Source organism: Schistocerca cancellata, chromosome 7 (assembly GCF_023864275.1).
Source record: "Schistocerca cancellata isolate TAMUIC-IGC-003103 chromosome 7, iqSchCanc2.1, whole genome shotgun sequence".
Taxonomy (NCBI): Eukaryota; Metazoa; Arthropoda; class Insecta; order Orthoptera; family Acrididae; genus Schistocerca; species Schistocerca cancellata.
In genome coordinates, this window is record NC_064632.1 from 176,356,999 (window position 1) to 176,373,833 (window position 16,835).

General features: G+C 40.2%; 1 protein-coding gene across 1 annotated transcript in view; it reads left to right on the forward strand.

Annotated features, from left to right (window-relative positions):
* The window catches only part of LOC126092689 (uncharacterized), a 134,002-nt gene that overhangs the window by 20,897 nt on the left and 96,270 nt on the right, over positions 1-16,835 (forward strand). The window contains exon 3 of the mRNA XM_049908412.1: positions 13,432-13,569. Within this exon, the coding sequence (XP_049764369.1) occupies positions 13,432-13,569 (138 nt within the window). The remainder of the gene's footprint in view (positions 1-13,431; positions 13,570-16,835) is intronic.

The following is a 16,835-nucleotide window of genomic DNA, read 5'->3' on the forward strand; positions in this document are numbered from 1 at the left end:
CTTGATGCTACTGTGCTGGGTTGGTTGGTTGGTGACTGCACTCCTTTTTTAATTTTTTTGGCTCTATATTTGGAGCTTCCAATTCCCATTTTAAGGTATGCAGTTTGGATTTTAATTCTTTGTTGTTGCTCATACTTGAAGTCTGCTGCAGGCTTGAAGGGAACATGCTGCTGCTTCTGAACACCTTGCATAATTGCTCATAGCTATTTTGGTCCCCAACCAAAGCTCTGTTGCGTGTAGTTGACTTCCTGCCCTTAATGGTGTAAGAAATGGGTGCTAATACAGGATCAGATACATCAGACAATACAAAATTCCATTCCAGTGGCTGATAGAAACTTGGGTCCATTATAGTTTTGCATTCATCATAAGTAGAAATACATGAACTGTTAGCATCAGCAAGCCATAAACACTCTTGAGACTTCTCAGTTGCTGCTGCTGCTGCTGCTGTACTTCTGGTAAGGTGCTCACATCAGAACTACTTTCCACCAGATTTGGAGGCAGCTGTTTGTCATTTACCTTCAGCTGTCTAGATCCTTTAAAATCATTAGCCTGGTTTTAGTTTTACAAGCTGGCCGTGCATGATCACAGTGCCAGTGTTTATTCTCGTCTGAAAGTACTACTTGTAAAGAAATCATTGCCTGATGGCTGCTATGTTTTGGTGGAAGGCGTGGTGGTGAGTTTAATGTTGTTATTGTTGGCACCACTAGGGATGCTGCATCTGTTGACTGGTAGGTACTTGTAAGCTTGCTTGCAGCCTGATGTTCCCAATACTGGTCACTATTTACATTTGGGTAACCAAGGTGCAACACACTTCATAGGCTGTGCTTCATAGTGGCTGTGATACTAGCACATGGTTGAGCATTGCTTCTCATTCTGTTTTTTACTGTCACAGGACCCAGAGTGGTGATATAGTGAAGTGGCAGCATCTTCTTGTGTAGCGTTGGCTTGTCCCTTGTCTCCCTTCTGGGTAATATGTTCTATGAATGCATCCAAGCCTTTTTGCAAAGTCTGGAGTTGTACAGAATATGTTGGGTGGTATTCCGCTTTTGACTGCGGAGGCTATTGCCGTGGTGACATTATTTTGGGATTGTGTCTCTACACACACTTTTTCATGTTGAAGCATGCAGTGGACCTTGTCTGCAATTTCTATCTGAGGATTTTGTATTTTGTGTCTGCCACTTCACACTTGGCAAAAATATTGTGTGTGTGGTGCCAATAATCAGGTACTGCTTTATCACTAATTTTCTCACTATTTAACAGCTGTTGGTTGCGTTGAATTGTTGTTTGCATAATCTTTTGAATGAAGTGGTTTTGGGATTCCAATACTTGTTCTGCATTGGCATGTTTTTAATAATGTGTTACACTAAAACCAGTGCATGAGAATCCCAGGCATTAACTCTTTGAATACATTGCATTTCATCACTTAAAACACAGTGGGAGCAAAAGGAAGTTCCAGCATACAAAAGCATGATTCTGGTTGCTGTGATAAATGTGGTGGGATTTCCACTTTACTTTGTGGCATGATCAAGACACTTTGAGTGACAAACAGAATGTTTGTCACCATGATGGTGGCTCCCAGAATTCCAAAAACATTTTTTGCTCACTATTTGAAGTTGAGTGAAATGTAAAGCCACCACTTACACTGCGTGTGGCTTCACGGTGCTGTCTGATCTTCTATCTTGCTATAGTATTGTCTGTTGTAGGCATTGTCAGTTTGCTTTTAAATCTTTGCCCTCTAGGATTCCATTTTTCTTCTCAGGGTCACCAATATGTGGGTATGTTAACCACAGTAAATAACATAGACATTAAAGGGCTACCACTGGGGCAACTGCTACAGCCCACATGTATAAGTCTCACCCTGGCAAGCAGGGCTCTATCTTGGCAGACCTTTAGTTGCACAGCTATTTGTGGGACCCAGATGGAACTGTCAAAACCTAATCTCTGTACACCCAGTGGGCTGCTCAACCCACCAAGAATGCTTGTGTAGCCACTACTCCATGGGAAAAAAAGTATAAGGTAGTTCTACATCTACATTTATACTCCGCAAGCCACCCAATGGTGTGTGGCGGAGGGCACTTTACGTGCCACTGTCATTACCTCCCTTTTCTGTTCCAGTCGCGTATGGTTCGTGGGAAGAACGACTGTCTGAAAGCCTCCGTGCGCGCTCGAATCTCTCTAATTTTACATTCGTCATCTCCTCGGGAGGTATAAGTAGGGGGAAGCAATATATTCGATACCTCATCCAGAAACACACCCTCTCGAAACCTGGCGAGCAAGCTACACCGCGATGCAGAGCGCCTCTCTTGCAGAGTCTGCCACTTGAGTTTGCTAAATATCTCCGTAACGCTATCACGGTTACCAAATAACCCTGTGACGAAATGCGCCAGTCTTCTTTGGATCTTCTCTATCTCCTCTGTCAACCCGATCTGGTACGGATCCCACACTGATGAGCAATACTCAAGTATAGGTCGAACGAGTGTTTTGTAAGCAACCTCCTTTGTTGATGGACTACATTTTCTAAGGACTCTCCCAATGAATCTCAACCTGGTACCCGCCTTACCAACAATTAATTTTATGTGATCATTCCACTTCAAATCGTTCCGCACGCATACTCTCAGATATTTTACAGAAGTAACCGCTGCCAGTGTTTGTTCCACTATCATATAATCATACAATAAAGGATCCTTCTTTCTATGTATTCGCAATACATTACATTTATCTATGTTAAGGGTCAGTTGTCACTCCCTGCACCAAGTGCCTATCTGCTGCAGATCTTCCTGCATTTCGCTACAATTTTCTAATGCTGCAACTTCTCTGTATACTACAGCATCACCGCGAAAAGCCGCACGGAACTTCCGACACTATCTACTAGGTCATTTATATATATTGTGAAAAGCAATGGTCCCATAACACTCCCCTGTGGTACGCCAGAGGTTACCTTAACGTCTGTAGACGTCTCTCCATTGATAACAACATGCTGTGTTCTGTTTGCTAAAAACTCTTCAATCCAGCCACACAGCTGGTCTGATATTCCGTAGGCTCTTACTTTGTTTATCAGGCGACAGTGTGGAAATGTATCGAATGCCTTCCGGAAGTCAAGGAAAATAGCATCTACCTGGGAGCCTGTATCTAATATTTTCTGGGTTTCATGAACAAATAAAGCGAGTTGGGTCTCACTCGATCGCTGTTTCCAGAATCCATGTTGATTCCTACAGAGTAGATTCTGGGTTTCCAAAAACGACATGATACGCGAGCAAAAAACATGTTCTAAAATTCTACAACAGATCGACGTCAGAGATATAGGTCTATAGTTTTGCGCATCTGCTCGACGACCCTTCTTGAAGACTGGGACTACCTGTGCTCTTTTCCAATCATTTGTTGTGGTGTCACCGCCAGACACCACACTTGCTAGGTGGTAGCTTTAAATCGGCCGCGGTCCATTAGTACATGTTGGACTTTGCTAGCGACTACACTGACGAAGCCTTTCTCTCATTTGCCGAGAGACAGTTAGAATAGCCTTCAGCTAAGTCCATGGCTACGACCTAGCAAGGTGCCATTAACCATATCTAGAGAGAGTCTCATTTGTATAGTCAAGAGCGATGTACCACAAGGATGAATTAAAGTTAAGTAAACAGACGATACGTACTTTTCTTTATAGCATTAATTACGTATCCTGTTCCAGAATTCACGCCCGTCTGCGTTAAGATAGCGTGCATTTCGGCCTCCTCTATCTACAAGGTGTTGGCACATTTGCCAACACATCATTTGTAACCTTCCGTTCCTCTAGAGACTTGCGGTACACGGCTGTTAGAAGGGGGGCAAGTTCTTTTGCATACTCAATGTAGAATAGAATTGGTATCCCATCAGGTCCAGTGGACTTTCCTCTGTTGAGTGATTCCAATTGCTTTTCTATTCCTTGGACACTTATTTCGATGTCAGCCATTTTTTCGTTTGTGCGAGGATTTAGAGAAGGAACTGCCGTGCGGTCTTCCTCTGTGAAACAGGTTTGGAAAAAGGTGTTTAGTATTTCAACTTTATGCGTGTCATCCTCTGTTTCAATGCCATCATCATCCCGGCGTGTCTGGATATGCTGTTTCGAGCCACTTACTGATTTAACATAAGACCAGAACTGCCTAGGATTTTCTGTCAAGTCGGTATATAGAATTTTACTTTCGAATTCACTGAACGCTTCATGCATAGCCCTCCTTACGCTAACTTTGACATCATTTAGCTTCTGTTTGTCTGAGAGGTTTTGGCTGCGTTTAAACTTGGAGTGAAGCTCTTTTTGCTTTCGCAGTAGTTTCCTAACTTTGTTGTTGAGCCATGGTGGGTTTTTCCCGTCCCTCACAGTTTTACTCGGCACGTACCTGTCTAAAACGCATTTTACGATTGCCTTGAACTTTTTCCATAAACACTCAACATTGTCAGTGTCGGAACAGAAATTTTCGTTTTGATCTGTTAGGTAGTCTGAAATCTGCCTTCTATTACTCTTGCTAAACAGATAAACCTTCCTCCCTTTTTTTATATTCTGTTTTTTATATTCTTGTTGCAGTAACAAAACATATGCTGCTAGACAGATGTATTTTTGATCATTACTTCCTTCCTTTTTTTATATTCTGTTTTTTATATTCTCGTTGCAGTAACAAAACATATGCTGCTAGACAGATGTATTTTTAATCATTAAAATAAAAAAAGACAACAGCTTTGAGAAAGATTCACCTATCTACATCCAGAAGGCTATAGAGAGCATTGCTGGCATCTTATATGTACGAGGGTCATTCAGTAATTAACGAGACAAATTGGTCTGGGGAAAAAACTGTTGGTAGGGCAAGTTTGGTACTTTTATGGCTTTAAGTTGGCATGAGTGGGATGAGCCCTGATCAGCTGATGTATCAAACATTGTTTTGTTTATAATCTCAAAAATACGTTTCAAAATGGCGAGTCCACTTGAAACATCCACATTATTTGAACAACGTTCTGTGATTCATTTTGTACTTGCTGAAGGCAAGAAACCAGTAAATATTTACTGTAGAATGTCTAAAGTTTATGGTGAAGATTGTATGAATCGTGCAAATTTTTACAAGTAGGTAGAGCAGTTAAAAAATGGTCGTGACTCAGTGCCTGATGTACACCGTCCTGGCCGACCAATTACAGTTTCAACTCCCTCATTTGTAAGTCGAATTAATGACATAATTTGTTCCGACTGCCATGTGACCGTGGAAATGATAGTTGATAATGTTCAAGTTAGTACTGATACAGTTCATAATATAATCTGTACTGCAAAATATGTACAAGATGGGTCCCAAAGGAGTAGACGCTGCTACACAAGGAAACAAGGTTGAGAGTGTGCAGAGAGCTAAAAGAACATTATGAAAGAGAAGGTGAGCACTTCAACAAAATTTTAACTTGTGATGAAACTTGGGTTCACAATTATGAGCCAGAATCAAAAAGACAAAGCATGGAGTGGAAGCACACAAACTCACCTCTCAAGAAAAAATCCAAAACCCAAGCATCCGCAGGAAAGGTCCTGTTGACGGCATTTTGGGGTGCTGGAGGTCCACTTTTTTGTGATTATATCAAAGAACAGCATACAATGAACAGCCAATACTATACAGATTTGCTTTTAAACAAGGTGAAGCCAACCATGAGAGAGAGACGACGTGGATCTCAGAGGAGACGGTGTGATTCTCCAGCAAGACAATGCACATCCTCATATTGCTCAACTAACCTGTGAAACCATCGATGAAATGGGCTGGGAAATACTGCCTCAGCCCCCTTACAGTCCTGATTTAGCACCTAGTGATTTCCATTTGTTGGTGCACTGAAAGAGGCATTATGTGGGAAGAGGTTCCAGGACAATGAGGACATGAAAAAGTTTGGGGAAATTGGTTCAAACATAAAGATAAAGAGTTCTTTGCAGCCGGAATAAGAAAGCTTGTAGCGCGATGGAAGAAGTGCATAAATGTTCAAGGGGATTATGTTGAAAAGTAGAAAAAGTATTGTTTTGTAAAAATAAATGCTTTTTTCTCCAGATCAATCTGTCTCTTTAATAATTGAATGACCCTCATATATAGCAGTTGAGAAGCAGCTAAATTCCTTGGGGAATATTCCATCAAGAAAGAGCTGCATGGCTCCCTTGAACTTTAGCAAAGATGTGTCGTGTAGTGATATTATAGATATTTCCAAAGATGAACAGAAAGATTAATGGGCTCAGAAAGATGTGATTGCTGTGCAAAATATGTTGAAAATAGTAGATGCCAGACTGGTAAAATTTATGGATTTACTCTTACATTCAATAGCACAACACTTCCAGACCACATCGAGGCATGATTCATTAGCAGAAAAAAAGAGTCCTCGTATACCCAGTCCGATACACTGTTTCAAATGCCAGCACTTTGGATACACTGCTTTAGCATGTAAGGGAGAAGCCACTTGTCACAAAATGAAAAGGCTGCTCACCATGGAGTCACTTGTTCATCTCTTCTGAGGAGTGTTAATTGTATGGGGTAGAGACTCCACCATCTACCTTGAAGAAAATCTGGTGCAAATGCTAGAAACAATGAAGGAGGTTCTATATGGTGAAGCAAAAATATCTATAAAGCAATACAACCTCTTGCTTTGCTACTTCATGTGCTTCACATCCCAAAAAGTCAACCCAGAAAGACAGCGTCCCTACACGAGTAGAGGAATCTAATGCCAGCACCAACACCTGTGTTTGTAAGCATAATGGCAAGGCGCTATTACCACAGGTCCCTCCAGAAAATCTGAAAAGGTCGTTGTTGCCAATATTGTAGAGCTTCTAGCAAATCAACAGGCTGGCTCCAGTAAACATGTGAGCACTCACACTGCCACAAATAGTCCTCTGAAGTCTCTCCACACAAACAAACCAAAAGGGAAGTGTTGGACGTGGGAGGAATCATCTGTTAGACCATGCAGATCTCTCTCTCTATATTACCTTTTTAACCAAACCACTTCAAACAGAGTGGAATATGAAATCTGCCTGAGGCACCAACCTAGACCCTCAACTAAACCTTCAAGCTTGGTGGAATCCCTGCATTGGCAAAGAAACAGGGTGAAAGAAAAACCCCATTGATAAAATGGCTCCCTTACTACTGTGGAACAATTGTGGATTCAGGACATGTGGATGAACTGAAACTCCTAGCACAGGGAAGGCACTGTGTTTGTGTTTCCTTTAATGTCCCTGTGCCACGTGTCTATACCTTCCACCTGAAGGATGACCTGCTTGGCAAATCAGTCTATCATTACTCAGCTATACTCTCTGTATGTACCATCACAAGAAGCAATAGATTACAAGGCCCTGAACAAGACCTTCTTATAGTAAAACTCCTCTGACCATTTCTCATACTTGGATACTTCAGTGTATGTAATGTGTTACGAGACTCTCACTCTGATCCAGCGACCAAGATTTGCAGAGCCTTGTGATGTCTTGGGAGCTGTGCATCCTAAACAAAGGCAATGTCAAACATTTCAATGCTGCTGGGCATCCTCTTTATACTCTACAGCCCTCATAGGTTTCACTCAGCTGGAAGTTACTGGTGACCTTCATTTAGATGACAGCTTCTCACTCCGGATACTTCTACCAGATTGTGCAGTCTCCAAGAGGAAGCTGCTGAAACAGTTAATTGACATAGCAAACTGGATGGAGTACAGCCTGCTGACTTTTTGAACAATGAGACAATATCCAGGAATGTGTGGACATCACAAATGTGATCAGCTGTGGCACTGACTTACCTGTCTTGGAGTCCTCAGGCAATCTCAGTAGGATGCCTGTACCTCAGTGAAGTGGTGACAACCATTAAGCTGCCCACACTAAACATGTGGCTCTGCAACACATTAAATGTTGACTGACAGCATAAATACTCACAGCCTTTCAACTAGCGAGGACCACAGCTCAACATATTATTGAGGAGGGCAAGAATAGGTCGTGGCGAGTATTTCTGGACTCAATCTGTGGCTCCACTTATTCTATAAAATGGGAAGCCATCAAGATGGTTTCCAGTAAATGCAGTTGATCAGCTATAGTAGCAGTCTTGAAGATATATGTCTACACCTCATGGACATTGCCCAGGCTACAGCAGAACATTTTGCTATGGCTACTGCCATTGCCAGCCATGACCCAACTGCCCGCCATACCTTTTGGCTGTGGAGAGGACTGCACCGGTCTTCATATCGAACAGTTCTGAGTCGTATAACTGTGAGACTCAGTGTCACTGCACCCAGTCGTGATTGAATCTTATACAAGAAGGCGTGAAACTTGAAAATGGAATTAAAGGAAATCCTGCTAGAATGTTTTAATTTGATATTGCAGACCAGACATATTTTCAACTAGAGGAGGGAAGTACTTTAGATATATATCCTCAAACCAGAAAAGGACCAAATTTGCCTCATTTGTAAAATAACAGTCATTTTGATGAGATGTGTTGCAAAGACCCTGGAGTGAGTGGTTAACTGTCATCTAGTCTAGGCCAGTCATTTTCAGTGCACATTTCCAGGTGGTGTTGATCCACTGTCGACAACCTGACCCAACTGAAGGTGGTTTTCCATTGTAGACAGCATTGTATAGAGAGATTTTTTGACATCAAAAAGGTGCATGACACTACTTGGAGAGACAGTATTCTAGGGCAGCACCGGCAACAGGTCTTTCGTGGGTGCCTACCCATAGTTATTCCTTGTTATTGAAACGCCTTTTTAAATAATGAGCTGGAAAAGTGCTGTTTGATAGTTTGAAGCAGGGAATGACTGTACCCAGAAGAGTGTTTTAAGTATTAGCCTCTTTGCCACAGCGATGAACAGTATAATGTCCACAATAATGAGTCTTGTGCAGTGCTCCTTATTTGTGGGTGATTTTGCAATTGTTTGTGCCACATACAACACTGCAACAGCAGTACATCAGTTACAATCCACAATTGAGAGATTGGGGGAGTGGGCTGCTAAGACGTTTTAAATTTTCTGCGTATAAGAGTGTGAGTGTGAGTGTGAGTGAGTGAGTGTGTGTGTGTGTGTGTGTGTGTGTGTGTGTGTGTAATCATTCTTGCGTCATTTTAATTTACTTGATATGCAAATGGACAAATGGGGAGACACCATTCTACATTTTTAAAGGTTCAATGGGATTTCTGAGTCTCATGTATGATGCAAAACTGTTGTGGTTACCATTCCTAAAGGATCTGAAGGTAATGATTTTGAAAGCACTACAGATCTTAAAGTACCTTAGCCACAAGTCTTGGAAGGTGGACAGGCCAAGTCACTCCAGTTTTATAAGGCTCTCGTGAGATCCCGGTTAGGCTATGGTTGCACAATGTACAGATTAGCAAAGCCTTCTTACTTGAAGATCACATTGACGTTATCCACCTTAAGGGGATCAGGCTGGCCATGGGTGTTTACAGGAACAGTTCCATGCCCAGCCTCTGTGCTGAGACTGGGGAACTGCCACTCACCATATGGCGGCAACTCCTCATGGAGCACGGGATGTATATAGTCTCCATTGTTCCAAATTCTCCAGCATACCTTACCATTGCTTGTCTTAGAATGATATAGAACAAATTTTCTCTGTCTGTTCAGGAGCAACGAAGCCATATGGGACCTGCATGAAGTGTGAACTTAGTCATTTGCTATGGGCCTAGTACAACCACAAGCTCGAAGTTGGAACCGTCTACCACCCTGATTATTGCAAAGGCCCAAAGTAATTTTAGATTTACTGAGGAACAGGAAAGACTACACTCCTGTGTCTGTTTTTAATTCAATGTTTTAACACTTTAAATGAGCACCACAGTTGTATAACTGTATCCATAGACTGGTCTATGCAGGAGGAGCCCCTCAGTTGCTCTGTTTCTCTGATTGTGTCCTCAAGATCCGTCGACGAAGAATTCCCTGTGTTTTATGCAGAATTATATGTGATTTTTAGGGCACTGGTGCAAGTGAGATGTCACTCTTCCAATGCTTGTATCCAAAAGGTAAAGCAGTCCAGAATATCCAGGATGTCCTTCTTTGGCTACAAAGGCTGGGGAAGGAGGTTGTATTCTGCTGGATATCAGGAATGTGGGTATTCAGGTAAATAATTTAACAAATGTAGCAACCAAGGAGGTGTGAAGGCATTATCAGATAGTTCAGTGTGCCATCCCCGTATGAGCTATCTCACTGCTGAGGTACAGAGTCATGGGTAGATGGGTAGAAGAATGCCAGACGTGACAGACAATAATCTGTGCCTAATGATGTCAGGAGTAAAGTGGCCATGGTGTATCTTTTTCTGGCAACGTAGACAAGATGTGGTCCTTCTCACTTGGCTTCATATTGGAGCCGACATTCTGATGCGTGGCTTCTTGCTCCAGTGAGAGTACCCTCCATTATGTGGTGCTTGTGGTGTACATATCACACTGCACCATGTTTCAATTGGCTGCATTTTATTTTTAGACAAAATGGCAGTGGCTGATTTCCCTTCAGATTTGCAATCTATTTTAGCTGAAAATGAGATGAATGTGGTACAAACGTTTAGGATTCTGTGAAATACCTGTCTTGCTCCAGATATGTTAGAGAGGAGTTTTTAATGGGCCACTATCAGGGTGGTTGGCTCATCCTTTTTTTGTAAGTATTCAGCCAGCCATAGATCCCTTTGTAGTTATTTTAGGCTTGTTTTTGTATTATTTGTGTTTTAATCGAAGATTTTAGAACAGTTCACCAAATGGACAATATTTTAAATGAAGCATGCGTGTGCGCGCACTCTCTCTCTCTCTCTCTCTCTCTCTCTCTCTCTCTCTCTCACACACACACACACACACACACACACACACACCACTAAATAATCAAAGAAAGGGTAAAAGCAGAACTTAGAAGGGCTGTATAAAGGAGAGAACTTGACAACAATATTATCCAAAGGTAAGAGGGCAGAATGAAGGTAAGGTGAGCCATACAATACTGAGAGACTAATCTGACAGAATATGGAAGACCAAAATTGTAACAAGGCCCCTGGAAGAGATGGCTTTACTTCAGGATTATTGATATTCTTGGTAGAACCAGCTATGAGAAAACTATTCCACTTGATGTGAAAGATATCTGAGACAGAGAAAGTACCCTTATACAGATCTAACAATTACAATTGCAAAGGAGGCTGATGCTGACCATTGTGTATGTTACCAAACTGTCACTTTACTCAACCATGGTAGCAAAATACTGACATGCATTACGTATGAAAAAATGAAACGACAACTATAAACTTAAGTTGGGAGGACAGCATGTTTGGCTTCTGCAGAAGGGTAGGAGCAGACAAGGCAATACTGGTCCTATGGCTTACCTTTGTTAACAGGTAAGAGAAAGCCAAACCTGCATTTCTAGCTTGTTGTTGTTGTTGTTGTTGTTGTTGTGGTGGTCTTCAGTCCTAAGACTGATTTGATGCAGCTTTCCATGCTACTCTATCCTGTGCAAGCTTCATCATCTCCCAGTACTTACTGCAACCTACATCCTTCTGACTCTGCTTAGTGTATTCATCTCTTGGTCTCCCTCTACAATTTTTACCCTCCACACTGCCCTCCAATGCTAAATTTGTGATCCCTTGATGCCTCAGAACATGTCCTACCAATCGGTCCCTTCTTCTTGTCAAGTTGATTTCTAGCTTAAGTAGATTTAAAAAAAAAAAAAATAATAAATAAAAAAGACAGTGTTGATTGGAATAACCTCTTTGAAATTCTGAAGTTATCAGGAATAAAATATAAGAGGATGAATGTTATCTACAACTTATAGTGGAAGGAGTATAGGTAACAACAACTCACCATATAGTTGAGGCAGTGAAGTAGAAAACACGGAAAATATCGCTGTGGTGTTGTAGGTGCTTACAAACCACCACCTCATAACCTATAAGGGCTGTGTCTCCTGTGTCTTGAGTGCTGACACCATTTACCTCTAACTGCATGCCCAGCCCTTTACACAGACCAGTTTATTTCATTGCCTTGTGGACTTAGTAGGGAACATATTTCTTTGTCCAGTTCTGTCCACCATTCCTCAAGGCGAGTACTTGCTGCACATGTAGTGTTCTGTAAGCTAAATGCACTTCATGGGTGCCAGTGTGTGCCACCATCCCATTACCAAAAGCTCCGGGTTTGTTTCGACAGCTGTCACATGGTATGGTGTTGGGTAATTGTGTGCCACAGGAAGTGGGGATCTCGGCTTAACTGCATGTCTCAAAAGGGCGATGTAAAGATCTGTAAAAAAGAGCACAACCTTGAGGAGTCCTGTGTTCTAGTGTGAGGGACAGCATTAGTTACTCGTTGTGAACACGTGTAAAGTTATTTGGCTTGTTTAATTATAGTACCCTATAAAACACTGTCACAGTGCATTGTGAGTTGTTGAGTACTAGTGGAACAACTCATCAAGGAACTCTTCATCAAAAAGAGAGAATTCTTACACTCTTATCATTGTACTCTCTCACTGAATTACTGCTCTGTTGATTTAGATAAGAATTACACAAAGGGGAAAGAAGCTTTGGTCAGAGTCGACCCATTTACACCCTCAGCCTGAGGTCTTTTGTCCTAGCCACTTGGCTACTGTAGTACCATGTAAAGCTTGATCTGAAAGCAATGTGAGAGCAAACACAGTTTGCCACATGACAGTAGTGAAGTTGGCAAATATGAAGGGACGTGAGAACTCTCAGCCCTCACACCACTTAAAAGGGGAGGCCTGGAGAAGTGCAGATGACTTCTTCCCTCACCAGTGGTTCAGCTGCTCATCTGACTGTCCAGATGTAGGTTTTCCATGATTTCCCTAAATCATTTGGGACGGTACCTTCAAAAGGGTGTGACCTATTTCCTTACCCGTTGCTCCTCAATCTCAGCGGGTGCTCCATCTCCGAAGACATCATCGATGGGACATTAAGCTCTCATCATTCCTTCCTTCATTCCTCCCTTTTTCTCTTTATTCTCCCTTTTTGAAGGAAAATTGGTGGCCCCCTTGGGCCTTTGTTGCATTCAAATTCCATTCTATACCACATTTTCAATTTAATGACATGTCCAAAATCTGCTTCTAATGGACATGATCTTTTACAGCCAAAGCAATACTTCTTTTGCAAGAGGAGGACTTAGTCTGATAGGTACTCATCATGTAGTGGAGATGTTGAGTCATAGACAGGAACAGTGTTTAACAGTCTTTTTTTTTGTGCTTGTCTGAGAGTCAGCATCTCCACTGTAAGGTGAGTAGCAATCTGTCCTATTCATAATATTGTCTTTATGCTACCCTTAATTTTCCATTGTTTGATTTAGTCTGATAGCTGAATGATATCTAACAGCCTGAGTGCCACTCACCACCTCTTCTATGTAGTGGTTTGTTGAACCACTGTTTAAGCAGCCTTGGATTTTACTTTTATGAAAATTACATATGAAAATTTCATAAATTATTATAATTGAAGGAGCTGTTTTCTATTTAATTAAGGTTTTGGAAGATGTAGTACATCGTACATCAGCAGCTATTAAGCAGACAGAGGATAAGGGAAATGACGATGAAAGTGCGTCTGTGTGTGGTAGTTTCGCAACTGTTGCCAGTCCTCTTACAAAGGAAGATGCCATGAAGGTATGTGGAGAAAAGTCTCTCTTGTGCCAATTGTTCATTTTATGATTTGTGAAGTAACATTTAAACTTTTGCTTGCAGAATGTATTGTTCCTGCAGTCAAATGTATGTGTTTTCCATTTGTGTTCCCTTCCGTCTTTGTAGACAGACACTTTTTAATCTGTACTTAATCTATTTTGTGTTACTCCTGCTGCTCACCAACAAAGGACATTCCTAAGAAGTAAGTTTGATAGCTCAGAGTGTTGTAAGGAATCTGGTCAGAGTGGCCATAGATGAGTCATGTGGGCATAAGGTGCACTTGTTTGTGTGAATGTGTGTGTTTTCCTGTCTGAAGAGGGCTTTGGCTGAAAGCTCATGTGTGGCAGTCATTGTCGTGTCTGTCTGCAACTCAATGTGTCATTTTCATGGTGAGTCGCAGTCTGTCCTTTATGTGATATTGTTGATATACAAGCTGGACTTTTCATTGTTTTAATAATAATAATAATAATAATAATAATAATAATAATAATAATAATAATCCTCTGTCATGGTTACTACAAATATTGGAAATATACAAAGTAGATCCTAAATTGATACAGTTCCTAAACATAGTAATGAAAAATTGGAAAACCACACTTAATATCCAAACAAATTCAAATAATATCACATCACAGCCAATACAGATTAAGCGTGGAATATACCAAGGAGACTCATTAAGTCCTTTCTGTTTCTGCCTTGCTCTGAACCCACTATCCAACATGTTAAATAATACAAATTATGGATGCAATATTACTGGAACATACCAACACAAAATCACACATTTGCTATACATGGATGATCTAAAACTACTAGCAGCAACAAAACAACAACTCAACCAATTACTAAAGATAACAGAAGTATTCAGCAATGATATAAATATGGCTTTTGGAACAGACAAATGTAAGAAAAATAGCATAGTCAAGGGAAAACACACTAAACAAGAAGATTACATATTGGATAACCTCAGTGACTGCATAGAAGCGATGGAAAAAACAGATGCCTATAAATATCTAGGATACAGACAAAAAATAGGAATAGATAATACAAATATTAAAGAAAAACTAAAAGAAAAATATAGACAAAGACTAACAAAAATACTGAAAACAGAACTGACAGCAAGAAACAAGACAAAAGCTATAAATACTTATGCTATACCAACATTGACCTACTCATTTGGAGTAGTGAAATGGAGTAACACAGACCTAGAAGCACACTTAACATGATCACAATGCCACGAATATAGAATACATCACGTACATTCAGCAACAGAAAGATTCACATTAAGCAGAAAGGAAGGAGGAAGGGGATTTATCGACATAAAAAACCTACATTATGGACAGGTAGACAATTTAAGAAAATTCTTTATAGAACGAGCACAAACTAGCAAAATACACAAAGCAATCACTCATATAAATACATCGGCTACACCACTGCAATTTCATAACCACTTCTACAACCCTCTAGGTCACATAACATCAACAGATACGAAGAAAGTAAATTGGAAAAAGAAAACACTACATGGCAAGCACCCGTATCATCTAACACAGCCACACATCGATCAAGACGCATCCAACACATGGCTAAGAAAAGGCAATATATACAGTGAGACGGAAGGATTCATGATTGCAATACCGGATCAAACAATAAACACCAGATATTACAGCAAGCATATTATTAAAGATCCCAATACCACAACAGATAAATGCAGATTTTGCAAACAACAAATAGAAACAGTAGAGCACATCACAAGCAGATGTACAATACTAGCAAATACAGACTACCCCAGAAGACATGACAATGTAGCAAAAATAATACATCAACAGCTTGCCTTACAACATAAACTTATAAAACAACATGTTCCCACATACAAGTATGCACCACAAAATGTACTGGAGAATGATGAATACAAACTATACTGGAACAGAACCATTATAACAGATAAAACAACACCACATAACAAACCTGACATTCGCACCAGTAAAAAGCAGAAATTAAAACAACTAATTGAAATATCCATACACAATACAACAAATATACAGAAGAAAACAGGAGAAAAAATTGAAAAATACATCCAACTGGCTGAGGAAGTCAAGGACATGTGGCATCAGGATAAAGTTGACATTATACCAATTATACCCAATTATACTATCAACTACAGGAGTCATACCACACAATATCCACCAGTACATCAACGCAATGCAGCTACATCCAAACGTATATATACAACTACAGAAATCTGTAATTATTCACACATGTTCAATTACCCGAAAGTTCCTAAATGCAATGTAACATATACCGTACAGTTAAAAGGAAGTCACGCTTGATCATGGTATGTGTCACTTTCCATTTTTAACCAGACATAACGTCTGAGAAAGGAAAGAAATAACTCAATAATAATAATAATAATAATAATAATAATATAAAGAACAAAAAAACTACAGAAAGCATATAAACTCACATGGAACTATTATAACAAAAAGTCCATATCCATTAACGCAAAATTGAGGCACTACAACACTGTCGTACTTCCAGAGGCACTATATGCATCTGAAACAACACAAATAAGTGGGCAAACTAAAATCAAAGAAATAGAGAAACATGAAAGGAAAATTCTCAGGAAAATTTTTGGCCCGATACAAGAGCAAGGAATCTGGAAGAAGAGACCAACATCAGAATTATATAAATACAGAGACATGATTACGGATACAATAAGGAAAAGAAGAATGCAGTTCTACGGACATATTCACAGGATGAATGAAAACAGAATTTCAAAGCGAATTCTTAGTCATCAACTCAGGTAGGGGAAAAACAAAATGGATAAAAGAAGTTGAAGAGGACCTCAGACAAGCACACACAACAGTAAACGATGCAGAAAATAGAACTGAATTCAGGAACATCATCAGAAAACATAAATTTGACACAACACAGAAGAGACCAGGATGCAAATGGACAGCGGAGCGAAAGAAACAACACAGTGAACACATGAAGAAAATTTGGGCTCAGAAAAAACATAAACAATCATCATAAAGGAATTCAAGTTCAAATGCTCTCTTTAAATCAGTGTGTCGATAATGATATATCATCATCATAATTTAAAATTTATAGTGAATAAATTTTTACTAGTCTCTGCATGCTTATTATGGCTCAAATAGTTATGCATGTCTAAGGGACCAGAGAGGTGTGCACTTTTGAAATAGCGATGCCTTTTCTTAATAAAATACAGTTTCATGGATATTTCTTAAATGGAATTT